Raw genomic sequence first — 26,610 nt, forward strand, 5'->3', positions numbered from 1 at the left:
GCTTTTCTCTGGCCTCTCTGGAGGGAGTTCCAGGTGCCTCCCAATTCAGTATCTTCTGGAAATTGAATTGGCCCGGGTGATGGAGGAAAACAAATTTCAACCAGGAAACAGATATTTCGATCCAAGCTTCAAAGGGGTTATTACAGACAACGATGTAAAAATGTGATTAAAGAATAAAAAAACCCCAACCTGTACTGGGTCCTTTTAACACTTAAAAAGATAAGAGGGAGGGGGGGGATTTTTCTAAGGAGATATTTCCCAGGGAAATAGCTGTTTTCTGACTCCATCGATCGCTTCCCAGTTAAGAGTTCACACAAGGCAAATAAGAAAGGACAGTTTGGGATGTGTTAGCTTACAAGCAATGCTGTGGCTTTGTGTCAGTTTTCATATGTCAGTATTTCTTCAGTGACCTGCTCTGGTTTCCAAAGGAAAGCTCCTGAGAGTCGGGATGAAGTGCCCGTGCCTCCTCCCAGGGGCTTGGTGAAAGATGCTCAGTCGAATCTTCTGCAGAAGGGGTAAAACCCCAGCAGCTCCACCCTGAGGACTCCATTTCTGGGCTTCCAGGGTGGTGGAGCCCAGAAGATCTAACAGTGTTTGCAACAAGAGCATGACATGTCCTAGAGAGCATTAGTACGCAGAAGAGCATCGCTTGCAAGCACTTCGTCTGCTTGAGCGCTGCCCAGGCTCGCTGTAACAAATAAATTCCTCTGTCTGTGGTACAAGGACTTGTAACTCCTCAACAAACAGTGTGTGTGAACAAGCTGTTGACTTCACAGACCTGGGAAGGCTGTAGGACTCATACATACTCTTCTTTGTAAAGCTCCTCATCAGGCCACGGCTCTCTCCGGCATCTCCCAGCAGCACAGGGAGAACTGGAGGGCATCACCAGCACCCACCCCGCAGCGCAGGGATGCTGGGGCTCACTGAGATCTGTCATGTCTCGTCAAACACTACTTAAATCCATATTGCAGGCTACGTGGATCCCTGCTACGGAGGTTTCTTGCAGTTGCCAGCAGCACGCGTGCTCCTTGAACCAGACCTCCCGGCAGATCGACTGCTCTGATGGCGTGTAACCCAGGGAAGTGGAGTGTATCGTTATTTTTAATTAACAATGCAAAATAAAGCAGTTGCTTGCCATATAAATTGTGTTTACTAAAAATGACTTAAAATAGATAAATATTTTCTTGGACGCGTTTTAATTGCTTAATAAAAGTACCAAGTACACCCACAAATACCTTAAATAAATGCATGGCTCAGGGAATGAATTAATTAACATTTCATTCCTGGGAATGGCTATTAATTGCTACAAATTGCTCAGAGAATGGGTTTTGCTGCTTTATTGCCAGCAGTACCTTCAATTCTTAGTGCCGTAATGTGGCAGCCCGTGCTCATCCTCAGACAAGAGCCGTCCCCAGGCACGAGGACTGCCAGCGGGATGCTGTGAACACCCCCCCGCGCCCCTCCGCCGCCCCGTAACCCTGGCACCCTCCATGGGGAGGAGCTGATGGAGAAGGACAGTGTTTGCGGATGAAGTGCTGGCATTCCCTGAGATCCAAGACGGGCAAGGACCGCGGATGGCTCGTGCTGGCAGCTCCATGTTTGCAGAACATCTCCTGTGAGTGACAGTCCTTTGAGAAATGACTGAGCGAGCAACACAGCCCGAGCAGTGTCCCACTACCCCCCTGCATGACTCTGCCATGATGCATCGTGCAAATTATTTCTTTATTAAGAGTAAATTTCCATAATGGTGATCTATGGGGTTATTCCTCTTCTCCTGCCTGCTCCCTCCCTAATGAAGACGTGTGGGCCCTGTGTGGTTCCTCAGTCACACGTCTGCCGTCCTCCCTCCGTGTCGATGCAGCAGGTTCATTTATCAGCCAGCACAGGCAATAGGTAATCTCTCCGCTATCTAAATTACAAGGCTGGGCCTTCCAGCTTGGGGCTTAATCAAGCTCAGGAGGGCAGAGCCCTGAGCAAAGCACTGAGCGTCCTTGCCGATGGCAGGTGGGTCCTCAAGCTCGCAGGCTGGGGAGCAAAGACAATGGTACCCAACATACTCAAGGAAAAGCTTCCAAGCCTCCAGCTCCCATCCTGACAAACCTCCATCCATGCACAGCTGCTGCAGCAATGGCCTCTTCCCAAACCTTTCCATCCTCAATGTGGCCATCTCAGCTCCACCACAAAGCAAACCCCAGGTCCTAACAGTGAAGATGCTGCACCTCGGAGTGGAGATGCAAACTTTGCTGATCTCCCTCTGCCTATTTTTTTTTTCCCACGTGGCTTCCCTTCAGAAACAGACAGCAAGAAAGACTGCAACTTTTCCCCGGATTTCAAGAGTTCAGACTTGAATCCCAGACAAGGACATGTTTGGTGTCTGATTGCGCTCGTTGTGACACACCGGTTGCCGCTACTGGGGTTTGATTGTTTTTAAACACTATGGGGTTTTGATGATAATAATAATGCCTCGCTGTGCAGGAGAAACCTCTGGCTTGATTTCCTATCTAATCTCAGCTTTGGCATTCCCCCTCCTGCCAAGCCATGAGGCCGATGATGAGCCTGATTGCTCATCAAACTGCAGTCTTCAAGGGAGGTGACTGTCTTCAGGGCATGGGTTTTGCATCTCCCTGCCATCAGCAGGTCCCATGGGTGGAAAAAAACAGTGAGGGGCTACTTAGAGCTCTCCAAATCACACCTGAAGTTGTGCAATGGGAGTCCAGCTCTTGCAGAGAGCACTGGGGTGCCGGGGCAGAGATGAGTGGGAGCTCCCTGCAGCCACGTCTGTCCTGCCCACGGCGCAGGAGCCTGGAAAAAACAGGGTGAGAATGTTTTTCTCTCCCAGACGGCACAATTAAAGCCATGTCACAAGCTGTGGTTCATTTTGGTGAGAAAATGATCAAAATAGCCTTTCAGTTAGCACAGTGATCAGAACAAACTGGCGGCAGAAGCGGAGGGGGAGAAGTAAACAAAGCTGTTAACTTGGTCAATGACTTGACTGATCAACCGTTGTAAACAGTTGAAGCTGGCTGATGAGCCGTGCAGATAATCAATGGCGTAACACTACGCACCGCAGCCCCGCTACGCACCGCAGCCCCGCCACTGGGCACCACCAGTTTGCAGCTGGTGCTCTGTGGACCTCCGCGCACGCCAGGGATGTGAGATGGCCACAGACCCCGTGGACTGGCTTGCCTGGGGGACGCCGGGACATCCCAGGTTGTCGATACTCGCAGCACTGCAGCGCAGACCGTAGAGGACTACGGGCACCGGCTTTTGCAGCAGGGAGGTGTTTGCCAAAGCACAGCTCATCTGTGCGCCCCCCCTGGCTCCTTTCCTGCACAAGGGGCTGAGAAGGATGCTCACACCCCTGGAAGGAAACTGGAGACGAGCTGACGGAAAAGCTATTACTATTTCAAAGGAAAAGCACAAAACTTGGCGGGCTGGTGATTCCTTCTGCAAATCGAGCTGTTTTCTTGACAGATCAAAACAAAATGTAGACGCTTTAGATCTGGCGCTCTTTTAATCCTGCTGTTTAAAATCCCCCCTCCTCCTCCACCCCCTCGCACAAGAGGGCTGTGCACCAATCCTGTCCTCATTAATCCCTCTTTTGGCACTTCTCTTGCTGGGACTGATGCTTTTCTGCCCCTCCTCTTTCAAAAGCCCACCCTCTTTTGCTATTACTCGCCTCCTTAAATCCTCAGCTCTGGAGTCACGGGATCGTATGAAAATTGTACTTTTGTTTCCAAGCTAAATTACTGAAATTAAATTCCTGATTTTTCTAAGCGCAGAGAAAGCTTAAAACCATACAGATGGGTCTGGAGAAGTAGTCTATGACAGCCAGCTGCCAAAACTGCTTATCCTGGGGAAATACTGGGGATGTGAGTCACCCCTTAGTCCTGGATGAGCTTGGAGGTGTCACCTCTCCTGAGGTGATTTTACCCCTTTGGCGGCGATGCTGCATTTCATTTCTCCTGCCTACATCATCCTGACTTATCCTGCCACACAATAGACATGACTAATAGCTTAACTATTATTTCTTGCGTGGATCGGGTAATCCAATTTCATCACATGGTTTGTGGTTTAACAGGATTAGTCCTTTCTAGGGTCTTCCTACCCCCCTCCACCCCCGTAATGGAACTTCTTTAGCCAGATTTATGGATGCTGGCATGGGGAAGTGCTAATTCTCCAATGTGTTTATCCTCCTGCTTAGCACAAAGTGAATCTGTGCTGTGATGCTGTTCAAACTCGCCTTTCCCTCTACTACAGCTCTTATTTTTCACCTAAAACCCATCACACTTGCTTGCAGCCTTTGCAACTTTACACCTCACCATGCAATTCCTTTGGGGTTTGCAGGAAAAAAAAAAACAGCGGTCAATGAGACAGAAACCCCCAGCTCTTCATCAGCATAAGAAACCTGCTGCCAGGGGGATCCTGAAGCCAGTGCTGGGCTGGGATTGCATGTTTTGGATCACTGACGCTACTCAATCTGCACTCTTCAGGGCAGAAATGATGGGCAGTGATGGGAAGAATCGGCTCCTGCCTTCTGGCGCACGGGCTTCCTGCATGGCCAGAGAGCTTTCGGGGGGCTGGGCCTTTTCAAAGGGTTTTCTCTTTCTTGGCTGACTCCTAAAGCTCCTCTGAGTTTTGGACCTGGGTTTGAGATTGGGAAGTTTTCAAGAACTTAGTGGTTTGATTTCTGTTGTGTGAGAGGGCACACACCAGGCTGACCTCTTGCTGGCATGGGGAGAGGAAACCGACCTCGGGAGAGGTTTGTATTAACTCCTCAAGGAGCATGACCAACCTTGGACGTGCCAAACAGTCAGGCCATGCTCCCTGATTTGGACACGGTGCCCACCAACCTGAGGCAGTTCCCTTCAACCCTCCAGTCCCAGCTCAGAGCAAACTCAGTGAGTCCCCGCCAAAGCCCTTCCTTCCCCATGACAGTTGCTGTTGCCATCCCATTGGTCAGGCTCGCTTTTTAGGCTCTATCTGTCTGAATTTTGGCAAATCCTCAGGTTGGTGTGAGGCACAGCTCCCTTCTCTGGCAAGTTCCTTGGCTGGTCCTGCCAGAACAGTTAATTATTCATGGCTGAACTGTGTCTAGATCAAATGATTCACGTTAGGATTATCAACGGAGGCAACTGTGCTCGGAGGCGTGCACCCCATGTGAAGATGGGTTGAGTCCTAATTACGTGGGAATCTTCTGGCAGAAGATGCCAAGGGCAGTGATTTCTGTGTAATGCAACATGGGCTCCTGCTGGCTGAATGGCAAATAACTTGGGGATCTGGCAATTCATAAGGAGGAATAATAAATGACATATCCAGGAACGCATTCCTGTTGTGCTGATGCAAAGATAATAGAGACAGCATACAGCTGAAGTAGAATGAAGTTGCAAGTTCACTGAAAGATCTGTTCGTCTTTTCAGTATGAAATTAATCCATCCATCAATCCAACCAACCATCCATCCACTCCTCCCCCTCCCTTTCTGAACATGAACAAGTCACGGTTTGTGGCCAAGCCTCTTGAATCCCCTTAGACCACCCTGGTAACAACACTGCTCTTCTGAGCCATGTCATTTAACCAAGGAGCCAGCGCCAGGCCCCGAGGGAATGGCCTCAAGCTGCCCAGGGCAGGGTCAGGCTGGCTCTGAGGAAGGATTTCTGTGCAGAAGGGGCTGTTGGGCGTTGGAATGGGCTGCCCAGGGCAGGGGGGAGTCCCCATCCCTGGGGGGGTTGAAGAGTCGGGCTGAGCCAGCGCTGAGGGATCTGGGGCAGTTGGGAACGGTCAGGGTGAGGTTCATGGTTGGACCGGAGGAGCTTCAAGGGCTTTTCCAACCCAGATGATTCTGGGATTCTGTGATGAGAAAATAATCAAACGTGGCTGCATACTGGTACAACAGACTGACCTGTAAGAGCTTTACGATTATCTATCGACTTCTGTATAAAAGAGCAAGAAGCAGCATTTAAAAAAAAAAAAAGTAGTCTCCAAAAGTAAAAACCATTAAGCCCTTAATTACACACTTCAATAGCAAAGCTGAACTGAGCAATAAGCGTTGCCCGATGCTTTAGAGACAAATGGCCTTATAATCCAGAGACAACAGCTTGCGTTTTTCCTTCGCTTTAGTATTTGCCAACAGCTTCCAGAGAGTTTGCAGAGGAACAGAAACCCAAGGAGAACTTTAAGACCTGAAGTTAACAGAGTTACTCCATGATCTGATGCTGGATGAGACCAGAATCCCTTCTGGGTCTGTCTGGGATAGGCTTTGCAAGGCTAGGTGCTGTCTACACCAAACAAGCATGCCAAGACAGCTTCACGCCAGGCAGAGAGCAGGCTCAGGATGCACAGCACGTCCTTGCCACAGCTACCAAAGTCATCCCGGTTCGCGGAGGAAAGGTTCTCCTGCCAGCAACTTGTGCCAACTTTTCCCTTGCTTTCCCTTAGATTTACTGTTTCCCAATGAACCCAGCCTGAATTCCCAGCTGAGCAAGTCTGTGTGACATTTGTCCAAGCTCAGCAGTGGATCCACACGCCAAGAGCCTACATATGGCAGGATGAGCCCTCTGACTGCCAGTGCCCAAGACCAGTCATGTGTACTGGGAAAATTACTGGGACACATGTTCCTGGGGGGCGAGTGGGACCCAGTGGGTTTATTTGGGAACACCAGCATACACTGGGTTTTCTCAGACTCATGCCACGCATGTTGGCCTACATTTCGCAGCTATCCTGACAGGTCTTTTAAGCAGAGACATTTCCAAGGATGCTGCTTGGGGAATCATCAAATGAACAATAACTGATGCTGACTGCAATCACCAAATCACAACTGGTTTACCAGAGGAGAGAAGATGACAGGGAAAGAAGTAGATGCTAACAGCTTTGTCTTCCATTCAACCCCCCCTCTATCCCCTGAAAACTGCAATAAAGGAGCAAAGAGGGAATCAAAAGGGGAGATCCTTTAGCAAAGCACCTCCAGGGCTGAGGTGGGTGCAGCCCCTGTCCCCGTCCTGGGTCCTTCTTGCACACCCTGCTGATTCATCAGTCACGTCGTGCTTGTCCCTGGTCACGTTCCCCACCCTCTGGCATGAAAGCAGAAAAACCTCAAACAGAGCTGAAGGCCTCTTAAATCAATGTCTTTCCTGACTCAGAAGCTGTAAGAGGATTCATTATTTATATTGCAGAAACACAAAAGCTTAGCATATTTTAAGCTGTCTGAAACAACTTCAAGGCAACTCTTCCTCTCTCTTCTTTTTTTTTTAACAAAACACATTGAGATGTCTCCAAAAAATGAGCAGCAGGAGGAAACTCTCTTTTTCTTCTGAAAAAGAAAATAAAATGGAGAGATTGAGGGAGAGAAAGAAAAAAACCCCTGTGATCCAGTTTGGGATCACCAAGGAATGTCCATCAGGGGATGTTCCCTGCGAGACTCTGGTATAACCCTTCAACAGACTCTTCCCTGACATCTCAAGGAGGTTATGGCAGTAGTAGAGGTGAAGGAGGCATCGCTGCTACTTCACAAGCACATGCAGCCGTATCCTTCAGAGGCAGCAGGAGAGGAGGTGCTGAGAGTTTGCTGTCTTTTTTTTTTTTTCCCTTCTCCCTCTTTTTACATTTTCAATTTAGTCACAGCATCTCTAATTTCCTTAGATCTGAAGCCACCTCGTGAGACTGGAAAGGAACGATATAGAAGAAAGATGAGGGGAAAAAACCGCCAGTAATCTTGTAAAAGTCAGTTTTGAAAAATCAATTTTCTTGTGTGACAAGATTTGCTTAAGGCTGTTCTTTCTGTGAAATCAGCCCATCATCCTGCGGGAATGCATGAAGGAAGTGGCAAGTGTGGCTTGGAATAATTCAGATTAAAGACTGCTAAATTAGGCTTGAAAAGATGCCACCTCTCCTTGCAAAGGGAGAGGAGATCTGGCCAGAGGAGTCAGTGATGTTCCCTTCCCAGTCTTCAGGAGCATGTCTTGGAGAGGTGACCGGTGAGGCTGGGATAACACAACCCTCAGATCTCTCCGAACCCTCTGGATATTTCCAAGAAGAAAACACCATGAAGTGTTTGCTAGCATCCAGAGATCTGGGTACAGTTTGCTGGAAATGAGATGCTCTGGAGACATGTTCACGCCAATGCTGGGGAACTGCAGTGCATGAGCAAAGTCTGGGAGACTTGTGAGGCTGCCAACTCCTGCCCGAGTGGATGCTGGTGGTCCTGCCCAGCTTGGGGATGGCCACAACCGTGGTGCACCCCATGTTTCAGTGAACCCTCCAGAAACATGACAGTAAAACCCCTCTGCCACTCCCCTCCACTGGAGAGCGGACTGGGCTGGCTGCTTCATCACGCATTTAATTTGGTACCTTCAATCATTTCTAAATCAGGGAGTGGTGCTCAAGAGTACAAAGCACTTTCCTTCCTCCCCAGTTTTTTTCCCCCTTTCCAGCCATCAGACTCTCCCTCCTCTACGCTCTCTCCTAATTAGTTCGAGCTGCCTCCAAGCGTCTCCCACTCGCTTGTTCTCATTACCCCGATGAGACAGGGAACAGGAAGACAAACCTTCCTGTCCTCACAGGTCCATGAGCGAAGGGAGGCTCTTCCAACTTCATCTTCCTGATCTCATCCAAAGCCACATGCCTTGGCGGAGCCCCCCTGGCAGCCCAACCTCGCTTCCCAGCTGCAGGGATATTTGTGCCTTTTATTTACTTTTTTTTTTGTGTGTTAAAGCTTGTCTTTCCCTCTCTGCCTGCCCCCCAGCCACGCCTCGCTCCCTGTCAGAGGGAGCTGGCAGATGGGGCTGATGCATCATGAAGGAGATCTGAAGAATTCATTTCCCGTTATTTTTTTTCTTTCCTCAGCTTTCATTTTCACTTCAGAGCAAAGGTCCAGTTGTCTGGGAGGAAGCTACAAAGACAAACCCGGGCAGGAAAACAGAGATAGTCAGGAAAAATGTTACAGTGCCGATAACTTGAGACCTCTGTGTGCTTTGCATTCATTTCAACTCCTGCTTTAGCTGCATTTTGCTATGTCTATAAATTAGATTTATTCTGTTGCTGCTGTGAAATGCCTGCGGGCCCCTTCCCTGCTCCGGCTTCTCTTGCCTCCCTTGCCGAGTTTGGCTGCGGGAGGCAGGGGGAGAGGTGACAGCCCTGCCGGGGGACGGCATATGGACTCGCAGCATCCTGCCGCTGGACAGACGGCAGCCTCGGCCGTCAGAGGAGGAGGCAGCAGATGGGAGCAGGGGGGAGGAAGGCAGTGAAACCAAAGAGAGCCTGCACACTGGCGTAAACGAGCCTCTTCCCCAAGCTGGACTGAAGGAGGGAGCTGGTTTGGGGGGAGAAGGTCCTAAGTGTGCCAAGAAATGGCTGCAAAACCAGTGACTGTTCCACCTGAAGATGCTGAGATGCCTCTTGCCTGGACCAGATGTCTGGTGAGCTGCTGCCCACATCATCCCTCTGCAGCCCCCGGGCAGCAGTGCCCCCCGAGGCTCTGCAGGACCCTGTGGGGCTGCCGTGGGTCCCTTTGCAGACCCTGATGGAGATGTCCAGGTATTTTCCCCCTGTGACATCGAGCCTGATGGATGTGGGGGAGCGTGCCCATGGACTTCACACCTTGTCTGCAGTCGCTGGCTGCTCTGTAGTGTGTTTCAAACCCTCGACAAGCCCTTTTAAATATTAATAGAGATGTGATTGTCATTTAATAACTACTTAATATTGCAGATCCCCTTTCCTTGGCAGAGACTGCTGGGGAGACAAAAAGAAGTGCCAATTACGTAGTGGTCTCAGTGATCAGAAGCTCTGGGGAAAGCAGAGTACAGGGGGGGATGTTCACTTTTATTCTGGGCCTTTTATGAACGGGCAGAAGAAAGCAAGGAACATACCAAACACACCAACTCCCAGGAGACATTTTTCAAAGCCATCTGAATTTCATATTAATACATATTCAGGAATTACAGTGCCAGAACAGGGAAAATGGCCACTGCTATGGCTCAGCTGCAGGCAGCGCCAGGCGTGCCTATTAAATGGATCATTTGCCACTTCTCCCTTAGAAGTTGCCAATGAAATGCATCACCCTGAATGTCTTCATCAGCTTTCCATGATCCAATAACCCCTTCTGGCCTTTATGGCCTAAGGATCTGTGAACACATTCTACCGCAGCTAAAGGGGAGAGGCAGGGACAACTTTGATGTCATGGAAGAGCATCCAACTTATTGGGTGTTGGAATGGGCTGCCCAGGGCAGGGGGGAGTCCCCGGGATCCCTGGAGGGGTTGAAGAGTCGGGCTGAGCCAGCGCTGAGGGATCTGGGGGAGCTGGGAACGGTCAGGGTGAGGGTCATGGTTGGGCTGGAGGAGCTTCAAGGGCTTTTCCAACCCAGATGATTCTGGGATTCTGTCAACTTCACATACACCTTCCCCTGGCCTTTGACCTGGAAACAGAGACGTTGTGCACATCCAGAAGTCTAGCTGACCAAGTGAAGGAGCCATGGATAGCTACCTGGAAGAGAGACATCTGCTCCCAGTGCCTTCTGCAAAATGGTCCTAGAAGCAGGAAACAATTCCCAAGACTCTTCCTTCCCTAAGACCTGAATTCCTCAGCTCTGCAGATGAAATATGTGGCTTCATCGTGTTCAGATGAAACAGGGCACGTCCATCTATCACTGCCTGGACATGGGGGTTGGCTCCTTTCACTTGAATCCTGCCTTGGACACATCCTCGGGGCAGCCCTCTGCCATGGGGTCACCCCACCGGAACAGGTTGGATCCCTGAGGAGGGAGCGTGAGGACTTAGGGATGGGAATCCCTGGGTACCTCACACAAATCAGTGACTCACTGACTGTCACTCTGAGCTTCCTCCTCCGCTATAACCACATGGCTAGGGCAGAGGGTCTCTTCAATCTTGCCTTGGGGCTTTGTTTTGGAGAAGGTGAGTCTACATGCTGAGTCCATGACTGATTGACCGATGGGGGATGTGCTTCTACCAATCAGTTGGCTCAGCCAGACATGTTTAATGGGGCAGTGAAGGTGCGACAATTCACCCAAGCCAAGTGAGGGCTAACCATCTGCTCATCCCTTCCTCTAGTCCCCATCACTTTGATAAGCCTCTCCCAGTCTTCTAATACTCCTGGCTTTGCTTCTCTTCCACCCAGCGTCACCCATCAGCTCACACTCTTATTCACACAGAATCATCTCGGTTGGAAAAGCCCTTGAAGCTCCTCCAGCCCAACCATTACCCTCACCCTGACCATTCCCAACTCCACCAGATCCCTCAGCGCTGGCTCAGCCCGACTCTTCAACCCCTCCAGGGATGGGGACTCCCCTCCTGCCCTGGGCAGCCCATTTTATTCACAGCCTTTTTGCCAGGTAGCAAATGCTAAGCCACAAGGCAGCTGGTTCAGGCTTCTGAGCAAACTTCCAAGCCGTGGCGCTGCTGCTTCCAGCAGGACACGGGGCACGCACTCTTGGAGAACACGACTTCTCTGTGGCAGCCTGAAGCATCTCATGACTGTATCTGGTAAGATGCTGGCAGGACCCAAAACTCTGATGATGAGACCCAAAGTAAGAAGAGCAGCAACATTCTGTGGAGTCTGAACTTCTCTGGGTTTATTATAACAAAATGTGGGAATGAGTCTCCATGGAACAGATACCTCTGAGATGGCACAGTGGAAGACAAGCAGGCAAAAGCACAGCTGATGTGTTTTGTTATTTTCTCCTTTTCTTCTCAGAGCTCCTTGGTATTAGGTGCAATTTTTCCATATCTATCTGAACCCCAACAACCTGCCACTTTCTCTCCCAAGACCAGCCACCAAAACACTCGCAGACCTGTACTTGGGCATGATATACGATTCTTGGAGACAGTGGATCTACCCAAGGGCTCTTCATCCACACGTCTCCCTGAGGCTGGCTGGGAAATGCCCACCCTGCATCCCAACCAGAGCCATGGCCCTGTGGAACAGGCCTGGCACTGGATCTCTTCCCTGATGCTGCTCCTTTGCAACAGCAACAAGTCGCATCTTTTTGTTTTCCCCTGCGCAAAGGCAGAGGGAGCCTAGGACACTGTCTCCCATCAGGTGTGTTCGAGCCCCACTGCCTTTAAAGACAATCTCTTCAAGAAGCAGTTGAGTCTGGATTAATATTTGATGAGCATGTTGCTGGTTCAAAGCTAAAACAGTGGTTACCACTCAAGGTCTTTTCTACAGACTGAAGCCCACTGAGTGAACAAACAAACAACGCTCCTGCCACAAGCCGAGCTGCGCGGTGTGTCGGCGATGACAGTAGGGCTGAGGATGGTGGGATGTTGTGGGCTGGCTCTGATCTCCAGCACAGCCTGACCAGGCACCCTGGGGTCTGGGAAGGTGGTGTGACTCAAGCCCTGCCCTGCAGCTGATTGATGCGGGAAGGTCTTCCCCAGTATTTATTTGGGTAGGCGGCACCTTCGGCTTCAGCCCAACAGGGGCACGTGGAGCTTGCTTGGGCTGCACACTTCTATTATAGGATGGGGAAGAAGTGGTGTAGCACCGTTCCCTGTGTGGCTGTTAAATAAACCCTTCCCAGCTCCTCCTAACCTCTGTTTCTGCTGCAGCACCAGCTGGATCTTCTGCCGTGTCCCACACAATTAGAGACTCAGCATCAGAGTCAGACACCTTACAGCAGCTGGGGAGGGACAGCCCTCTTGTTCCATCTATGTCTGTCTGTCTGTCAGTCCCACATCTTGTTTTGGAAGCACAATAGTCCCCAGAACTGCAGCTGATGATGGAGGGGGGCTTGAAATGTCCCTCCTCCATGACTACAAAGATAACATTATTTGCAAAGGTCTCTGCTAGCCTTGGGGGCGAGAGCACTGTATCAATGCGCGAGAGTGAGATATGCATTACTGCCCTGACTGTACCAACTCCCCATCACTCTGCAAAAATAATCATCATCAGAGGAGCCCAAAAGGCTGAGGGACTCTGCCTCCTGCAATATTAAACTTTCCCATTTTCTTCTGCCACTTTAAAGATTCCCTTTCTTACTGCGAGTGATAAATAATAACAGCAAAAAAACACCCCACAGACACACAACAGACATCAAAAGCCAAGAGAAGATTGGCAAATAGAGAGATCTGAAGTGAGCAAAGAGGAGGCCTGGTTGTGAGTCGGTTCACGTAGCCCCGACTTCTGTTGCTTTCCATTAATTTTACCCGCCATCACAGGTGGCAGAACAACGGCGACAGCTAATTACTCTCTCTCCCTTTTCCTTTCTTGCCTGTTTGCTTGCAGCAAAAGAAAGTCAGTAAATTCCCAAATTCCCCCCTCCCCATCCCAGAATTGTCCACCGAGAGGCAGAGGCGCATGGGAAGCACGTTATTAGAGGAAGATGAGGCGGGTGCAATTTGCCCGCACATATGCTCGCTGCCTGCTGGAACCGTTTGCTGCCGCTGCTCCTCCAGCCTGGCACCGGGGCTGCGTGATGCTCTGCCTGCAAACAAGCTGGCAGGGGCAGGCAGCAGCTCGAGGCAGGGGGGAGAGGGAGATGGCTGCCCCCACCATCGCTGGGACACTGGGAAGCCTCTTTGGGCTTTCAGCTCCGTGTCCACGGTGCTAAAGCAGATGGGGACACATCTGTGGGGACGCAGCCCAGGTGTCCCCGAGCCTTTCTCGAGCCATGGAGCAGTGTTTCGGTGAGCTGAGCTGCTCCTTAGCTGCAAAGGGAACACGGAGGTGGGATAAACCCAGGCTAGCTGGGGTATACAACCCTACAGAGGCCATGGGATAGCTCTGCGCTGAGATGGCTCTGTATCATGACAGGGAAAACGTGAAAATGAGCAAAACCCCTGCTGCCAGGTTTAATTCATCCCTGTGCCACAAAAACCCTGCTCATGCATTGCTGCAACGCCTCGCCGGCCCTCTGCCCGACTCCCTCCGCTTGCTTTTGGTGACACCAGCTTGTCCCGCGTCTGAAAGCGATTGACAGCCCAGGTGACATTGTGGGTGAACAAACCCCCCTGGGGAAAAAGATGCTCCTTGTCAAGGAATCGTTGCTGCCAGGGAGGGAGGAGGGTTGGGATTTCAGCTCCAGCTTCAGCTGCAGGGTGTCCTCAGAGAAGAAAAGACACAGAGGAACTGTGTCTGCAGCAAAGGACGCCCTGCCCCAGCCCTGCCTGCCCCCCAGCATCATGACATACCAGTGAATTTTAAGGCAGAAGGGTTCTGGCTTTTTCTCCCATTAGAAAATGCCGCCGAGGCCAAACATTTCATGGAAACCTGTCAATTTTGACAAAATGTCTTTAAACGCCCCCCAGAAGAGAAGATGCGGTGCAGGCTGTAACTTTCCACTCTGGCTCTGGGAGCAGATTGCTCCAAGGTCTCCTTTCTAACCAGGTTTTCCTTGCATTAAAACCCACACATATATGATGAATTATATAAGAGAGCACGAAGAAAACCTCTTAAGGAAAAAGCAGCTGCCTTGATTTAATCAAAACTGTATTCTCTACCGGGGGGGTTGAGTAGGGGCAGAGGGGGATTTTTGCCTCTTGGAAATTGTGTTGAATTTTGATTCTTTTCCCTTACCACCTTAATGAAGAGCGTGAGGGGTTTGAGCTTAAAACCCCAGGTCGGGGCTGGCTTAGCAGCTTCTTGCTAACGAGCAGCCAACGGGTCACCAACGCTTCCGAGCATCTCTGGGTGAAAGCTCTGGGTGAGGTGCTCAACCTTACTTACTTTTCCCAGCCAGAAAAACCTGGGGTGCAAACCTGATGCAAAACTTATCACCCCTTGCAAATTCAAGCAATGTGACAGCTTGATCATGTATTTGAAGCAGGGATGGCCCTGTGGAGCTGGTTGTGGATTTATCTCCAGAAAAGGGGGTTTTATATTGTTTAGACATTTTTCCTTTGTGTTCAGAGATGTTTACTGACAAACATTGGGAGGTATTAAAAATAAATGTTGGCTGAAGACCATGATCTGGTGTCTCTATCTGAGGATGAGGGAAGCCATAGGAGATACACTAGAAAGGTTCTCTCCCTGGACAGAAAAAAAAATAAATCACATTTTCTCTCTATTGTTTGCTTTTAAGGCAGAATAAGTTCATTTTCACAGTGACGGGGTCCTGAGTGGCCCTCACGATGGCACTGAGCTCATGTTCTGCCTTTTCACACCTCCAAGTATCTCAGTCCTGGGGATTTACCTATCCCACTCCTTTACCCATCTTCCCTCCTAGGCAGAGGTGAGGTGCAGGGAGCTCCTTGCTCGGATGTCCTGCTCTGGAGGACTCCAAGATTTGGTGCCGATACATCTGCTGCCTTTCCAGGGTTAGTGAAGAGCTTTGGGATCATTTGGAAGGGAAATGAATCTGCCCCCCAAACAATCAGAGCCATTAAGTTGAAGGAAGCCTCACTGAGCGCTGCTGAATCTTGTTTGCTTGTCACAGTGGTAGGGAAAAAACCTTTGTGATGTTAGCATGTTAAGGGAACTTAAGAAATTAAAAACCCAAAGTGACCCAATTTTTCATGCTCTCCCCCCTGCCCCCATCCCTTTTATGAGAAAGCATAACTTGAAAAGAGTGGCATTAGTTTTGATGGTAAAGTCCATCATCAAATGAGTTGCAAAGCACTTTGCAGCAAAACAGAAATCCCAATGCTCAGGCAATAGGAAAGGTGACAAGACATGTGGCTTTGGGATGGGTGAGGAGGAAAGAAAAGGGCTGTGGGTGGCATTTGCTGCTACAGGGGACAGCGAAAACCCTGCACTAGCGAGACGGCGCCGAAGATGGGAGCGGGAGGATCCATCTGCTATTTGGTGGCAAAAAGAAACCCAGCACTGCTTTGGCCACGTACCCCGAGGGTGGAAACAGCCAAGAGGAAGGAGAAAACCCAACTGGAGCCTTCAAGTCTGCTCCATTGTACAGGGGCTGGGCCCAGGGTGGGTTCAGGGACAATGGGAAAGCTGCTGTTGATGAGGATCAGGCTGGATGCCCTGTCTTTGGAGTAGAAATTTTGCCAGGCTCTTGCCACCATCTGGTTCCTTGGCCAAAAGTGGTTGTTTTGCCTTCGACTGTACCAGAATCAATCGCGGCCTAAGACCCACGTGGGACGTTCGCCCAGATCCTTCCCCAGGTTGTCACACACTTCGTTTTCCTCCTAACTGTAAATATGAAAACAGGGCTATTTGTATCTTTGACATTAATTGACTTCTCAAATTAATAACTCTTCTGTGTAACTAGGAACGCAATTATTGCTTTGTTGTGCTGATAGCAGATATCCAGCCGGAAGGAATCATTCCTACCAGCAAACTCGATTTTACTAATTAAGTTGTACAAGCCTAACAGGAGGCGGGTCATGGTAACCTGTCCCCGGAGGTGCCTCCTCTGTTATTATCAACTGACACTGTTGCAAAAACAGAGCTGATTGCATGCCTCTGCGTGCACACTCGTAACTTCAAGGCAGGAGTGATGAGCGGCTGATTGCATCAGTGGGACAGAGGTGTACCTGGTTGCTACAAAACATCTCGGCGCGGGCTCAGACATGGGCCCTCCTGGCCAAGAGCTGGAGCCAGGAGGCTGAGCACCATCCTCTCTTCTCCCAAAGTGTGATGACAACCCACCCTGCTTTCCATACCCCTATTTTTGTCTGCTTAGACTGTGAAATCTTTGAGACAAGGGGTGTTTTCTGATGCTAGCAGCCCTCATACCCACACCCAAGAGCCCGTGGTGGGCACTCTGCTTGGTGCAGAGCCATCTGCTCTCCTGCAGCAAACGAGAGCGACTGAATGCAACGCGGGGAGCAACGAGCCTCGCTGCTGCAGGGTCTGGCCCTGCTTGCTGTCTTGCTCATCCAACCCCACGACTAGTGACCACGGAAGGGTTGGGACGTCCTCAGCGTTGGGGGGCAGGCAGGGAGCCCCGTGCACGGCCTTCTGCCCCGACCTACTGCCGCTGCAAATGGGGCAATTTCTTCTCCTCATCAGTGCCAAACTGAGCCCCTCAACTGCTCGTGCCCTGATTGAAGATCCCACAGCAATCTTACCCACTCAAGTATCATGTCCCACTCAAGGAGAGCCCATCCCCTCTGTACCCCCACATTTCCAGCTCAGGCACCTCTGCTCTGGCCCCTTCCGAGCTCTGCTCCACGCTGCTGGAGTTATAGAGGCTTGTGGCGGCTGCTTAAGGGTTACACGGAGACGGCAGTGGAATTGTATTGTTCAAATCATAAAGAGTATGCAAAAAGAAAAAAAAAAGGAATTTTCCCATAATAGACTTTTCACTCCGCGCGCTTTGCTCGTTATGTCCCCAAACAGATGGCTCCGCCAGCTCGGTGCCAGGCCCTTAATCCACTCCAAAGTGCCAATGAATCTCTGACCGAGGACTTGCTGCATGCAGCAAAACGTAGCAGACGGCCTAACGCAGAGGCAGTCGGAGCCTCTCAACGTGTAACGTCATCGAGGCAAGAGCAGAGTCAGGGAGCCATCGGAGCTGGGATGCTGGGGAGCGCCCTGTGTCACAGCAGTGATAAACACTGGAGCAAGTGGAACAGCCACCAGAAACTGCAGCCAGAGCTGCTGAACACTCTTGGGTGACCTGAGGGAAGTAACTTTGCACGGAGAGGAGAACATGAGAAGCTCTCAGCGGAGGGCTGGAGTGAGATGTGGGGGGCCGGTCAGTGGGGTGGCTGCCTTACCTGTACTGGGTGACGGCAGGGTTGGCCTTGGCAGAGCAGTGGAACTTCACAGTGTTATCCTCTAGGACTGGCTGCGGCTCCACGGACAAGTTCACCAGGGGTGGGTCTGCAAAGAGACAGAGACAAGTGTGAGAGACTGAAACGTCAATTGGTTGTCTCAAAGCTTGCTTGTGTATGTGCTTTGAGTCACGGGGTAGTTTAAGTAATGCCTCAAACATTCATCAAGGACCAGCTGTGGCCTTTGTAATTAGTCTAAGGAATGTTCCCCAAGGAAGCAGGAGTGTATGGAGGGATACACCCTACCATCCCTTGCAGTTGAATTGACAAACTCCTTGATAAGCCTCAAGGAGGGCAAACATGGAATGAGTGAAACCAGGTGTCTCTCATCCAGCACAAGGATCACTAATCACTGGCTCCATTGTGTGAGCCCGATGTTTTTGCAGAATCCCAGACTCATCTGGGTTGGAAAAGCCCTTGAAGCTCCTCCGGTCCAACCATGACCCTCACCCTGACCGTTCCCAACTCCACCAGATCCCTCAGCGCTGGCTCAGCCCGACTCTTCAACCCCTCCAGGGATGGGGACTCCCCCCCTGCCCTGGGCAGCCCATTCCAACGCCCAACAGCCCCTTCTGCACAGAAATCCTTCCTCAGAGCCAGCCTGACCCTGCCCTGGGCAGCTTGAGGCCATTCCCTCGGGGCCTGGCGCTGGCTCCTTGGCTCCAGAGACTCATCCCCCCTCTCTGCCCCCTCCTGGCAGGGAGTTGCAGAGGGCCAGGAGGTCTCCCCTCAGCCTCCTCTTCTCCAGACTGAACCCCCCGAGTTCCCCCAGCTGCTCCCCAGCAGACCTGTGCTCCAGACCCTGCCCCAGCTCCGTTGCCCTTCTCTGGCCACGCTCGAGTCACTCAATGGCCTTTTTGGGGTGAGGGGCCCAAAACTGAACCCACTCAGCGAGGGGCGGCCTCACCAGTGCCGAGCCCAGGGCTCAGATCCCTTCCCTGTCCCTGCTGGCCACGCCAGTGCTGACACAAGCCAGGATGCCATTGGCCTTCTTGGCCACCTGGGCACACTGCTGGCTCATTCTCACCCCCCCCAGTCCCTCTCTGACTGGCAGCTCTCCAGCCACTCCTCCCCAAGCCTGTAGCCCTGCTGGGGGTTGTTGTGGCCCAAGGGCAGCCCCCGGCATTTGGCCTTATTAAAACTCTCCCAGCTGGGCTCAGCCCATCTCTCCAGCCTGCCCAGGTCTCTCTGCAGAGCCTCCCTACCCTCGAGCAGATCAACACTCCCACCCAACTGGGTGTCATCTGCAAATGGACTGAGGGTGCACTCGATCCCCTCGTCCAGATCATCAATAAAGATGTTAAACAGAAGTGGCCCCAAAACCCAGCCCCGGGGACACCACTTGTGACCTGCCGCCAGCTGGATTTAACCCCATTCACCACAGTTTGTGGCTCTGCTGTGTATGCCAGATGCCATGCAGGCCTTGCAAATGGCTTTGCCACTTCACCAGTGAGCAGGTGATAAGAACTGATAAGAGGTGATCATTTTTGCCCCCGAAGCTGGATGATTGCTCAAGAAGCAGGAAGTCAGCAGATCTGTGGGAACTGAGGCAAAACCAAAGGGGGTCAGGGCGAGCACAACCACCATTCAGTTGGACAATGGGTGGTGCACCCCATTCTCCCTCAATATATGCGCAGAACCCACAACCCACCTTTTTCCTCGTCTCTCATGGAAATGAGTTTGTGGAATACCTGACTCTCTTTGTCTAGTATGCAAATCAGCTGATGAGTTTAAAAGGCAACACTTTGCTGTGTGTGTACCCACCACCAGAGAACTGAAGACTGAGGACCAAGGGGACGCTGCTGGATCCATGGTGGTGATTTCTGTTGCCACTCTATTCCAGATGCTTGCTTGATTTCTGCCTTTTCCTTCCATTCTGCTCTATCACTACCACTCTTCACTTTTAATAATAAAAACCCTTTTGCGTGTATGGCATCTGACCTTTTTTGTGTCTTAATCTCACTCTTGGGATCCTCCTCAAACCTCCCCTAGCATTGGATTGGGACAGCAAGGCCATGAGCAACCTGAAGACACGCTGCCGCATCCCCTTGCCCCCTGTCTGCCAAACTTCTGAGACTGGAAAGCAAAATTTGGTTTTAAGAAAACATGGCAAAAGCCCTGAGACTCCTTGATGCTGTGATATAATGTTTAGGGCTCTGTAAGACAGGCTCACGTCATGAACGCTGCTCTTGTCTTGGAGAGCTTCAGTAAATAAGACAGAAAGGGGAGCCACGCACACCATTCGATGTAACATTTCACTTCAAAAACATTAATGCCAGCTCTGATTCCCGTTTAAGGAAATAAACTTGCCTGCTTTGAAAAGCTCCCATTTAATATCTTGCTGTGTAATGATGATCTTTTGTCTATCCGCTAACTTGAAAGTGGCATTTCTGCTCTTTCATCAGTCTAATCATCTCTGCCAAGCCCTTATTGGTGTCACAGGCCTTTCCAACTGGTGCTCGGTTTCTCTTCTTTTTACATGATAAGCATCTAAATTCTTCAGCAGCAAAAAAACATTTAGGAGAGAACTGATGAAAGCATGTGAGAAAAAGTCTGCGATGTTTAGATGGGGAATAAGAATATCCAGAATGGTTTTAATTTTTCATGATGTCTGAGGGGAGGGGGGTGTTAGACCTCCAGCTTTAGATTTTAAGGATTAGAACCTCATTCAAGGGAGAAAGCAGAAAGAAATGGCCTTGTGGAGAGTTTTCTAGGTGACTGAAGGACCAGCTCTCCTGTTGCAGACTGCGTTGGGGCTGCAGAGAGGAGCTGAGGCCAGCTAATCATCCCACTGAGGGGCCTTAAGGGGGGAGTCTGATGCAACATATGCAAAAATACATCCTAAAATAGGACATGTTATGTGTTAACCTGTACCAGCTGCCTCTCTCCTCTTCCTAAATTCTCAGCAACATCACAGAATCACAGAAACACCAAGGCTGGAAAAGCCCTTGAAGCTCCTCCAGTCCAACCATGAACCTCCCCCTGACTGTTCCCAACTCCACCAGATCCCTCAGCGCTGTGTATCCCTAATCACACCCAGGTCAGGGTCTTGCTGCAGAGACCTGGCTCTCTGGCAACTGCTCAGTGTCTCTGCTCGAGGGTACGGGCTGCAGAACAGCCTGACTGGCACCTCTCTTCTTGGGTACCACTTCGCAAAGGTAACGGCGACCAGGGAAACCACACACACAGGAGGAGCTGAGGAGGAAAAAGCGATGCTGTCTGCAAAGGCACGGGCAGGGTTGGCATGGGCAGAGCTGCAGGGAAAGGGAGGAAAGCAGAAAGTCTGTGTGTGCTGAGCAAGCAGAAGAGCAACCAAAGCAACCCTGCGTTATTCCAGCCTGCGAGGTGCGGGAGGGGTTGGGGTCAGCCTTGCAGCAAGGCCACTGGCTGGGGACAAACGGGAGTCTCGGCGGTGGCCTCGGCAGTGACCGTGGCTGCGTGCAGCCCGGGTGAGACGGGAGAGGGAAAAGTGGTGAGTGGCAGTGCCCCGGCACACTGCAGTGCCTCCTCTGCCGCCGCGTCCCCACCTCATCCGGCCTCGTGGTATTTACCCAGGCTTTGTTGCGAGCAAAGCCACCTGCCTTCTTGATGGGAAATTATGACGGGGAAATTATAGGTATTTTCAATTTACCCTAATTTCATTTTAAAATGTGCAATTCAAATGACAATAAAGATGGGCGCAGTTGGGAATATAAATGAGCTTCCCCAACATAACAGCCCAGAGATATATAGTGGGCTTCTAATTCATTTGCAGGCATCCTGACACTTCTCTATTGTTATACAACAACAGCTAATCACCTTCCTTTGTTAAGTATGAATCACACTTCTCTTTAGTAGCTTCCCCATTGTTTGATGGTTTAGTAGCTGTGCCTACGATTTACAGAGGAGCCTCTTTGTATTAAAATCAGCCCAGCTCCCTCCTGCACTCAAAATAAAATAAAAAAAAAAAAGGAGATTAAAAAGGAAAAAAAAAAAAAAAGAGCAAAGGAAATGAATTAAAATCTTTGATCTTGCCTTTCACAAATGGGATTGGGCTTTCTAATATTGCAGGAGCTTCCCCGCGAGGCGGCGGGTGCCGCGGATAGCATGGGTTTGTGTGTGCCAGTGTGTTTTGGGGTATTTTGAAGAAAAAAAAAAAAAAGACACAAATTGTAACTCATCAGAATGTAATTCCACTTGGTTACAATTATAATTCCTGCCTGGCTTCTTGTAATTAATTTGAATGATGGTATCAGACAGAGCCAGCCTACAGGCGTCGGGGAGGAGTGTGCATGCAAACGCTTGCACGTCCCGGTACCCTTGTGACACGCTCGCTCCGGGGACCAGCATCGCTCCTTGCGTCCGTGCAGCCACTGAGGCACCCGAGTGCACCCCTCTGCTCCTGCTATTTTAAATCAGCCCCTGGGAAACCATCGCTGGGGTCACGGGCTGAGCCCCCCGGGCTGCAGGCTCCTGCCCTGCCAGGTGCAGCCCCCTCTCTGTGCTCCTCTCCCCTCTGGATGCCCTTCCAAACCTCTGCCCTGAATCCAAAAGCAGCCTGTGGGCCTGAGGAATGAGGAGCTGGAGGCAAAGATGCCTCTTCAGCTCAGGGCTTTCACACTCCCCAGTGGGAAGCACAAAAGGGAATCAAACACTCCAGCGCTACGTGGAGAAGCACAGCAGGAGACCCTCCAACGCAGAGATGTAGCCTTCATTTTGCTCTTCACCCTGGTCCACAGACCCTCCACTTTCCTTCTCCTACTCTCACCTCCTGCAAAAATACAGATGCAGTCAAATACCTTTTTGCCATGAAAAAAAAAAAAAAAGGTGTAAAAATGAGCAACTGCACACGTGTATGCAGAGGCTTGGAGCAAATGGCTTTGGATAAGCAATAACTCTGCTCCTCCCCATCCTGGCACACTGGATGTGCATTTCCATAGAGCCACTGGGCTCTGGTAGTATAAATAGTTTATGGCATATCAAACTATTAAACATGATTTTAATCCCACTTGTGATGTTCAGCGCATAACTCACAGGAGGCTGACTTTGATGTGGCTGGTGGAACGGAAATCACATTGAACAGATGTTCCAGCTGGAGTCGCTTAGTGTTTCCAGACCCTGCTCTCGGTTTTTTGTTTTTTTTTTCCCTCTCAGTTCCTTCCCCTGCTGCTAAGATGGGCAGGCAGCGCCTGCATGAGCTTGATGGGAGCCAAACTTCAACTTTGCATCAGCTGAAAGAGAATATTCTCTCCCACCATGTGCGTACACCCTGCAAAGGAAATAACCCCCACCCTGGCGTTTCATTGCTGCCTGTGAGCATTTTTGATGTTCTTTTCAGTTGCAAAAGAAAATGAAAGCAGGAGGAGTGATCTACCAGGCTGCAGCTTCCTGGGAGGGATTATTTTTGGTTCTCTGGGATTATTTTGCAAGGCCATCTCTTTCAAATGGTGCAGCTGGGCAACGTTTGCTACGGTGTGAACAGCGGAGGTGGAGATGTGTGGTGAAACGCAGCAGGTTGTGCCAGGCTGAGGAAAGCTCACCAGCCAACAATGCTGCTTCCTTCCTTATTCTTGCAGAAATCACTTTTCTTTTCTCTTTTCCCCCCCAGGGTGCTGCTTCTCTGACAGATGTTGGAAGAAGTCCCATGGGAAGGACCCTCTTTCATGGCTGGAGGTGCAGCCTGCCTTGCCCAGGACAGTTCCCCAGGAGAAATGAGTGGCCCAGATAATTTTTGCTGAAGAAAAGTACCTTTAGCTCTTTGCAAAGTGAAAGCAGCCAATTGCCTACCAGGTTGGGATGAAAACTAACGGACTGGGCAGCAGCTAGAGCACATGGGATGAAATCCACCCCAACGCAGGCTGGTTAATCCATCCTGATATTTTTCTATCCCTCCATCACCCATCCAGCACTGGGAAATTGATATCCTCATTAGACCCCATTAAGAACAACATACTTTTAATAGCTGGATAGGATATTATTATTATTACTTTCACAGCATGGAGTATTTAATGGCTCAGAGTGGAAATTGGTGTTCTTTATTGGGTCTTTCTCTTTTCAAAGCAGATTCCACCAGGCTCAGGGATTCAGCTCACGTCTCCTGCCCCGCACTGTACAGCACAGCGTAATGATGTCTCCAGCTTCACGTTGTTTGTGAGAACGCGTGTGTGTCTCCAGCTATTGTAACTGTTTGCCGGCTGTGAAATAACCCATGCTATTATCTCATTTTATCTGGCCGGTTCTGTCAGGACATGCTATCCAGAGACCCAAGAGCCTGTTAATCTTCCGGCAGCAAAAGCTGGAAGTCTTAAATGGTGAATTTTCTGCTGTGCTTGAGTTTGTTCAGCCAGTTTTAATTGGACTCTGGAAAGCAGCTGGCATGCTAATATTGAACAACCTGCATTTGCAAATTGTTGGTAAATACAGCTGCAGGAATTGTATGTGCAAATGAAGCCCGGCTGGAGGGAGGTCAGGATGAGCCCGAGAGCAACAGCTATTGCAGAGGAGGAGGGAAGAGATCTGTGAAACGCGGATTTTTGAGGAAGGAAGATTTTTCTTCATGGATTTACAGTAAAGGGTGGATGATACGGCTCTGGACACACACCTGTCCCCATCAGACGGTGACTGACACTAGCTGTATTTCACGGGAGGGAGACTTCCCACCCATTAGGTGTCTAACACGCTATCTCAGTGGAGAACACCACAAAAAATCTCCCCCCTGAACAGTCTGTAAGACTGAAAACATGCATTTTGGTCCCAGACATCTTAACAGGCCTCATTTCTGCTACTGGCCGCGTAAAGAGATGCTGCTTGCTCAGCTGAAACCACTTAGGATCAATCCCTGGTCTAGAGATCCCGGAGGGCCTGGATCAGGGCACGCAGTGGGGCCACGTGCAGTGCCCACAGCAGCTGGTGATGCCTTTGCTGAAAACCACGGACACAAGCCACAAAATCTGGGAAACAGCCTGTCCCCGGGGGTGCTCGTGTCCTTCTGGTGGCCCACAGAGATGAGGGAGGATGAGATCTCCTGTCTTCACTCTATCAATGTACCAGTAAAGCCCAATAAGGGGAAACGCCCAAATCCCAGCATCCCGCTCCTGACTGGAGTCAGACACACACGGGCAGCTGTGGGGCAGCGATGGAGAGAGCAAGGAGGCTGGGATCAGACAGCACCCAGAGATGGCTCTGCCGGCCGGGTACTCACGCTGGATATCAATGGTGACGGAGGTCTCCTTCCCGCTGGGAATGGCTTTGTTGGTGGCGCGGCAGATGATGCTCTCCCCGTTCTCAATGTCAGAGGGGGCGATGAAAAGGGTGCTCATGATACTCTCCCTCTTGCCATCACGGAGAAGTGTCTGTGGGGAGAGAAACAGAGATGAGAAAAGGCAGTTTCTGACAGGAGAGGGGCCAGGAGTCATGCCAGGCTCTGTACACACACAGCTAGCCCTCGCTCCTCCGAGTTTCTCAGCCCAGCAGTGCTCTCTGCAAGAACAGTTCCTCTGGCTGGAATCTGCCAAGAAGCCTTACGGGAACAGCACATACAAATTTTTTACCTGGGAATTAGGCACTTAACTCCCATCTGCTTCCCTCCAGCCCTGCTGTGCCTAGACCTGGGAATCACAGCTCCAGCGAGACACGCGTCACCCACTGTCCCAGGAAAGAGGGAGCCGAGGGACAGACAGGGTAACCACCTTCCTGAACCTGCTGTCACCTTCTGCACCCATGCCAGGTGACCACAAAAAGCTGCCTGGGCCACTTTACATAGCAGTAAGTGGTGAAGCTGGCTGCCAGCATCACGGAACTGGTCCTGGCCACGGGTCCCTGGCTGCTGTGCAGTGGTCCAGACCAGCCCAAGGTAAATCACCACCACTCTGGCTCATCTCGTGCTGGTGATCACCATGATGGAGACCTGAGGATGCTGGAGATCCAAAACCTCGAGCCTGGTTTACAGCAGTGGTTAACCAGCTCTATCTGCTCAGCCTTGGCACCTTGTTTCTTCCCTGGAATTATCTTTGACTTCCAGCCATGGTGCCCTGCCCCGGGAGCCCTGCCTTATCAAACTGCCTTATCAGACTTTCAACCCTCCTGCGACTTCTTATAGGCAATGGTCACGTCACCCTCTAGCCCTGTCTTTGGTAAACTAAACTGATCAAGCCCTCAGAGATGCTGCATGGTCTTCAACCTTTTAATCACTCTGAGCTTTCCTCTGACCTTTCTCCAGTTTATCAACATCAGCTGGAGACCAGAAATGCCAGAAACAAAGCTTTTTCCAGCTGTTGATAATAGTGGTAAATGCCCACAGATATACCCACCCCATAACTATGGACTTTGGACCCTGCCAGGCAGTTTTTCTCTCTGTCTGTATCCTTCAAGTTCCGTCCTCACGATGTAAGGCAAGTGCTTTATTGAATTATAAATATATGGCAGGAGAACCAAAGCTTTCACCACCTGGGTTCATCATGACAGGTTCTTGCGTACAGATTTGTGCCTCTCAGGCGCACCAGGCAAGGAATGATGCTGAGAAATGGACACTACAGTCAGCTCAAAAGCTGGGGGAGAAGCAGGACCAAGACTTATTACAGAATCCCAGAATCATCTGGGTTGGAAAAGCCCTTGAAGCTCCTCCAGTCCAACCATGACCCTCACCCTGACCGTTCCCAACTCCCCCAGATCCCTCAGCGCTGGCTCAGCCCGACTCTTCAACCCCTCCAGGGATCCCGGGGACTCCCCCCCTGCCCTGGGCAGCCCATTCCAACGCCCAACAGCCCCTTCTGCACAGAAATCCTTCCTCAGAGCCAGCCCGACCCTGCCCTGGGCAGCTTGAGGCCATTCCCTCGGGGCCTGGCGCTGGCTCCTTGGCTCCAGAGACTCATCCCCCCTCTCTGCCCCCTCCTGGCAGGGAGTTGCCGAGGGCCAGGAGGTCTCCCCTCAGCCTCCTCTTCTCCAGA

The 26,610-nt window shown here is 50.8% G+C and overlaps 1 protein-coding gene across 3 annotated transcripts in view; it reads right to left on the reverse strand.

The window, feature by feature from the left end:
- KIRREL3 (kirre like nephrin family adhesion molecule 3) overlaps positions 1–26,610 on the reverse strand; it is a 327,566-nt gene that overhangs the window by 22,248 nt on the left and 278,708 nt on the right. For all 3 annotated transcript variants that reach the window (XM_026863692.1, XM_026863691.1, XM_026863694.1), the window contains exons 6-7: positions 24,867–25,017; positions 17,630–17,735 (exon numbers count right to left, since the gene is read on the reverse strand). In XM_026863692.1, the coding sequence (XP_026719493.1) occupies positions 17,630–17,735; positions 24,867–25,017 (257 nt within the window). The remainder of the gene's footprint in view (positions 1–17,629; positions 17,736–24,866; positions 25,018–26,610) is intronic.

Source organism: Athene cunicularia, assembly GCF_003259725.1.
Source record: "Athene cunicularia isolate RWA chromosome 24 unlocalized genomic scaffold, athCun1 chr24_part1, whole genome shotgun sequence".
Lineage (NCBI taxonomy): Eukaryota > Metazoa > Chordata > Aves > Strigiformes > Strigidae > Athene > Athene cunicularia.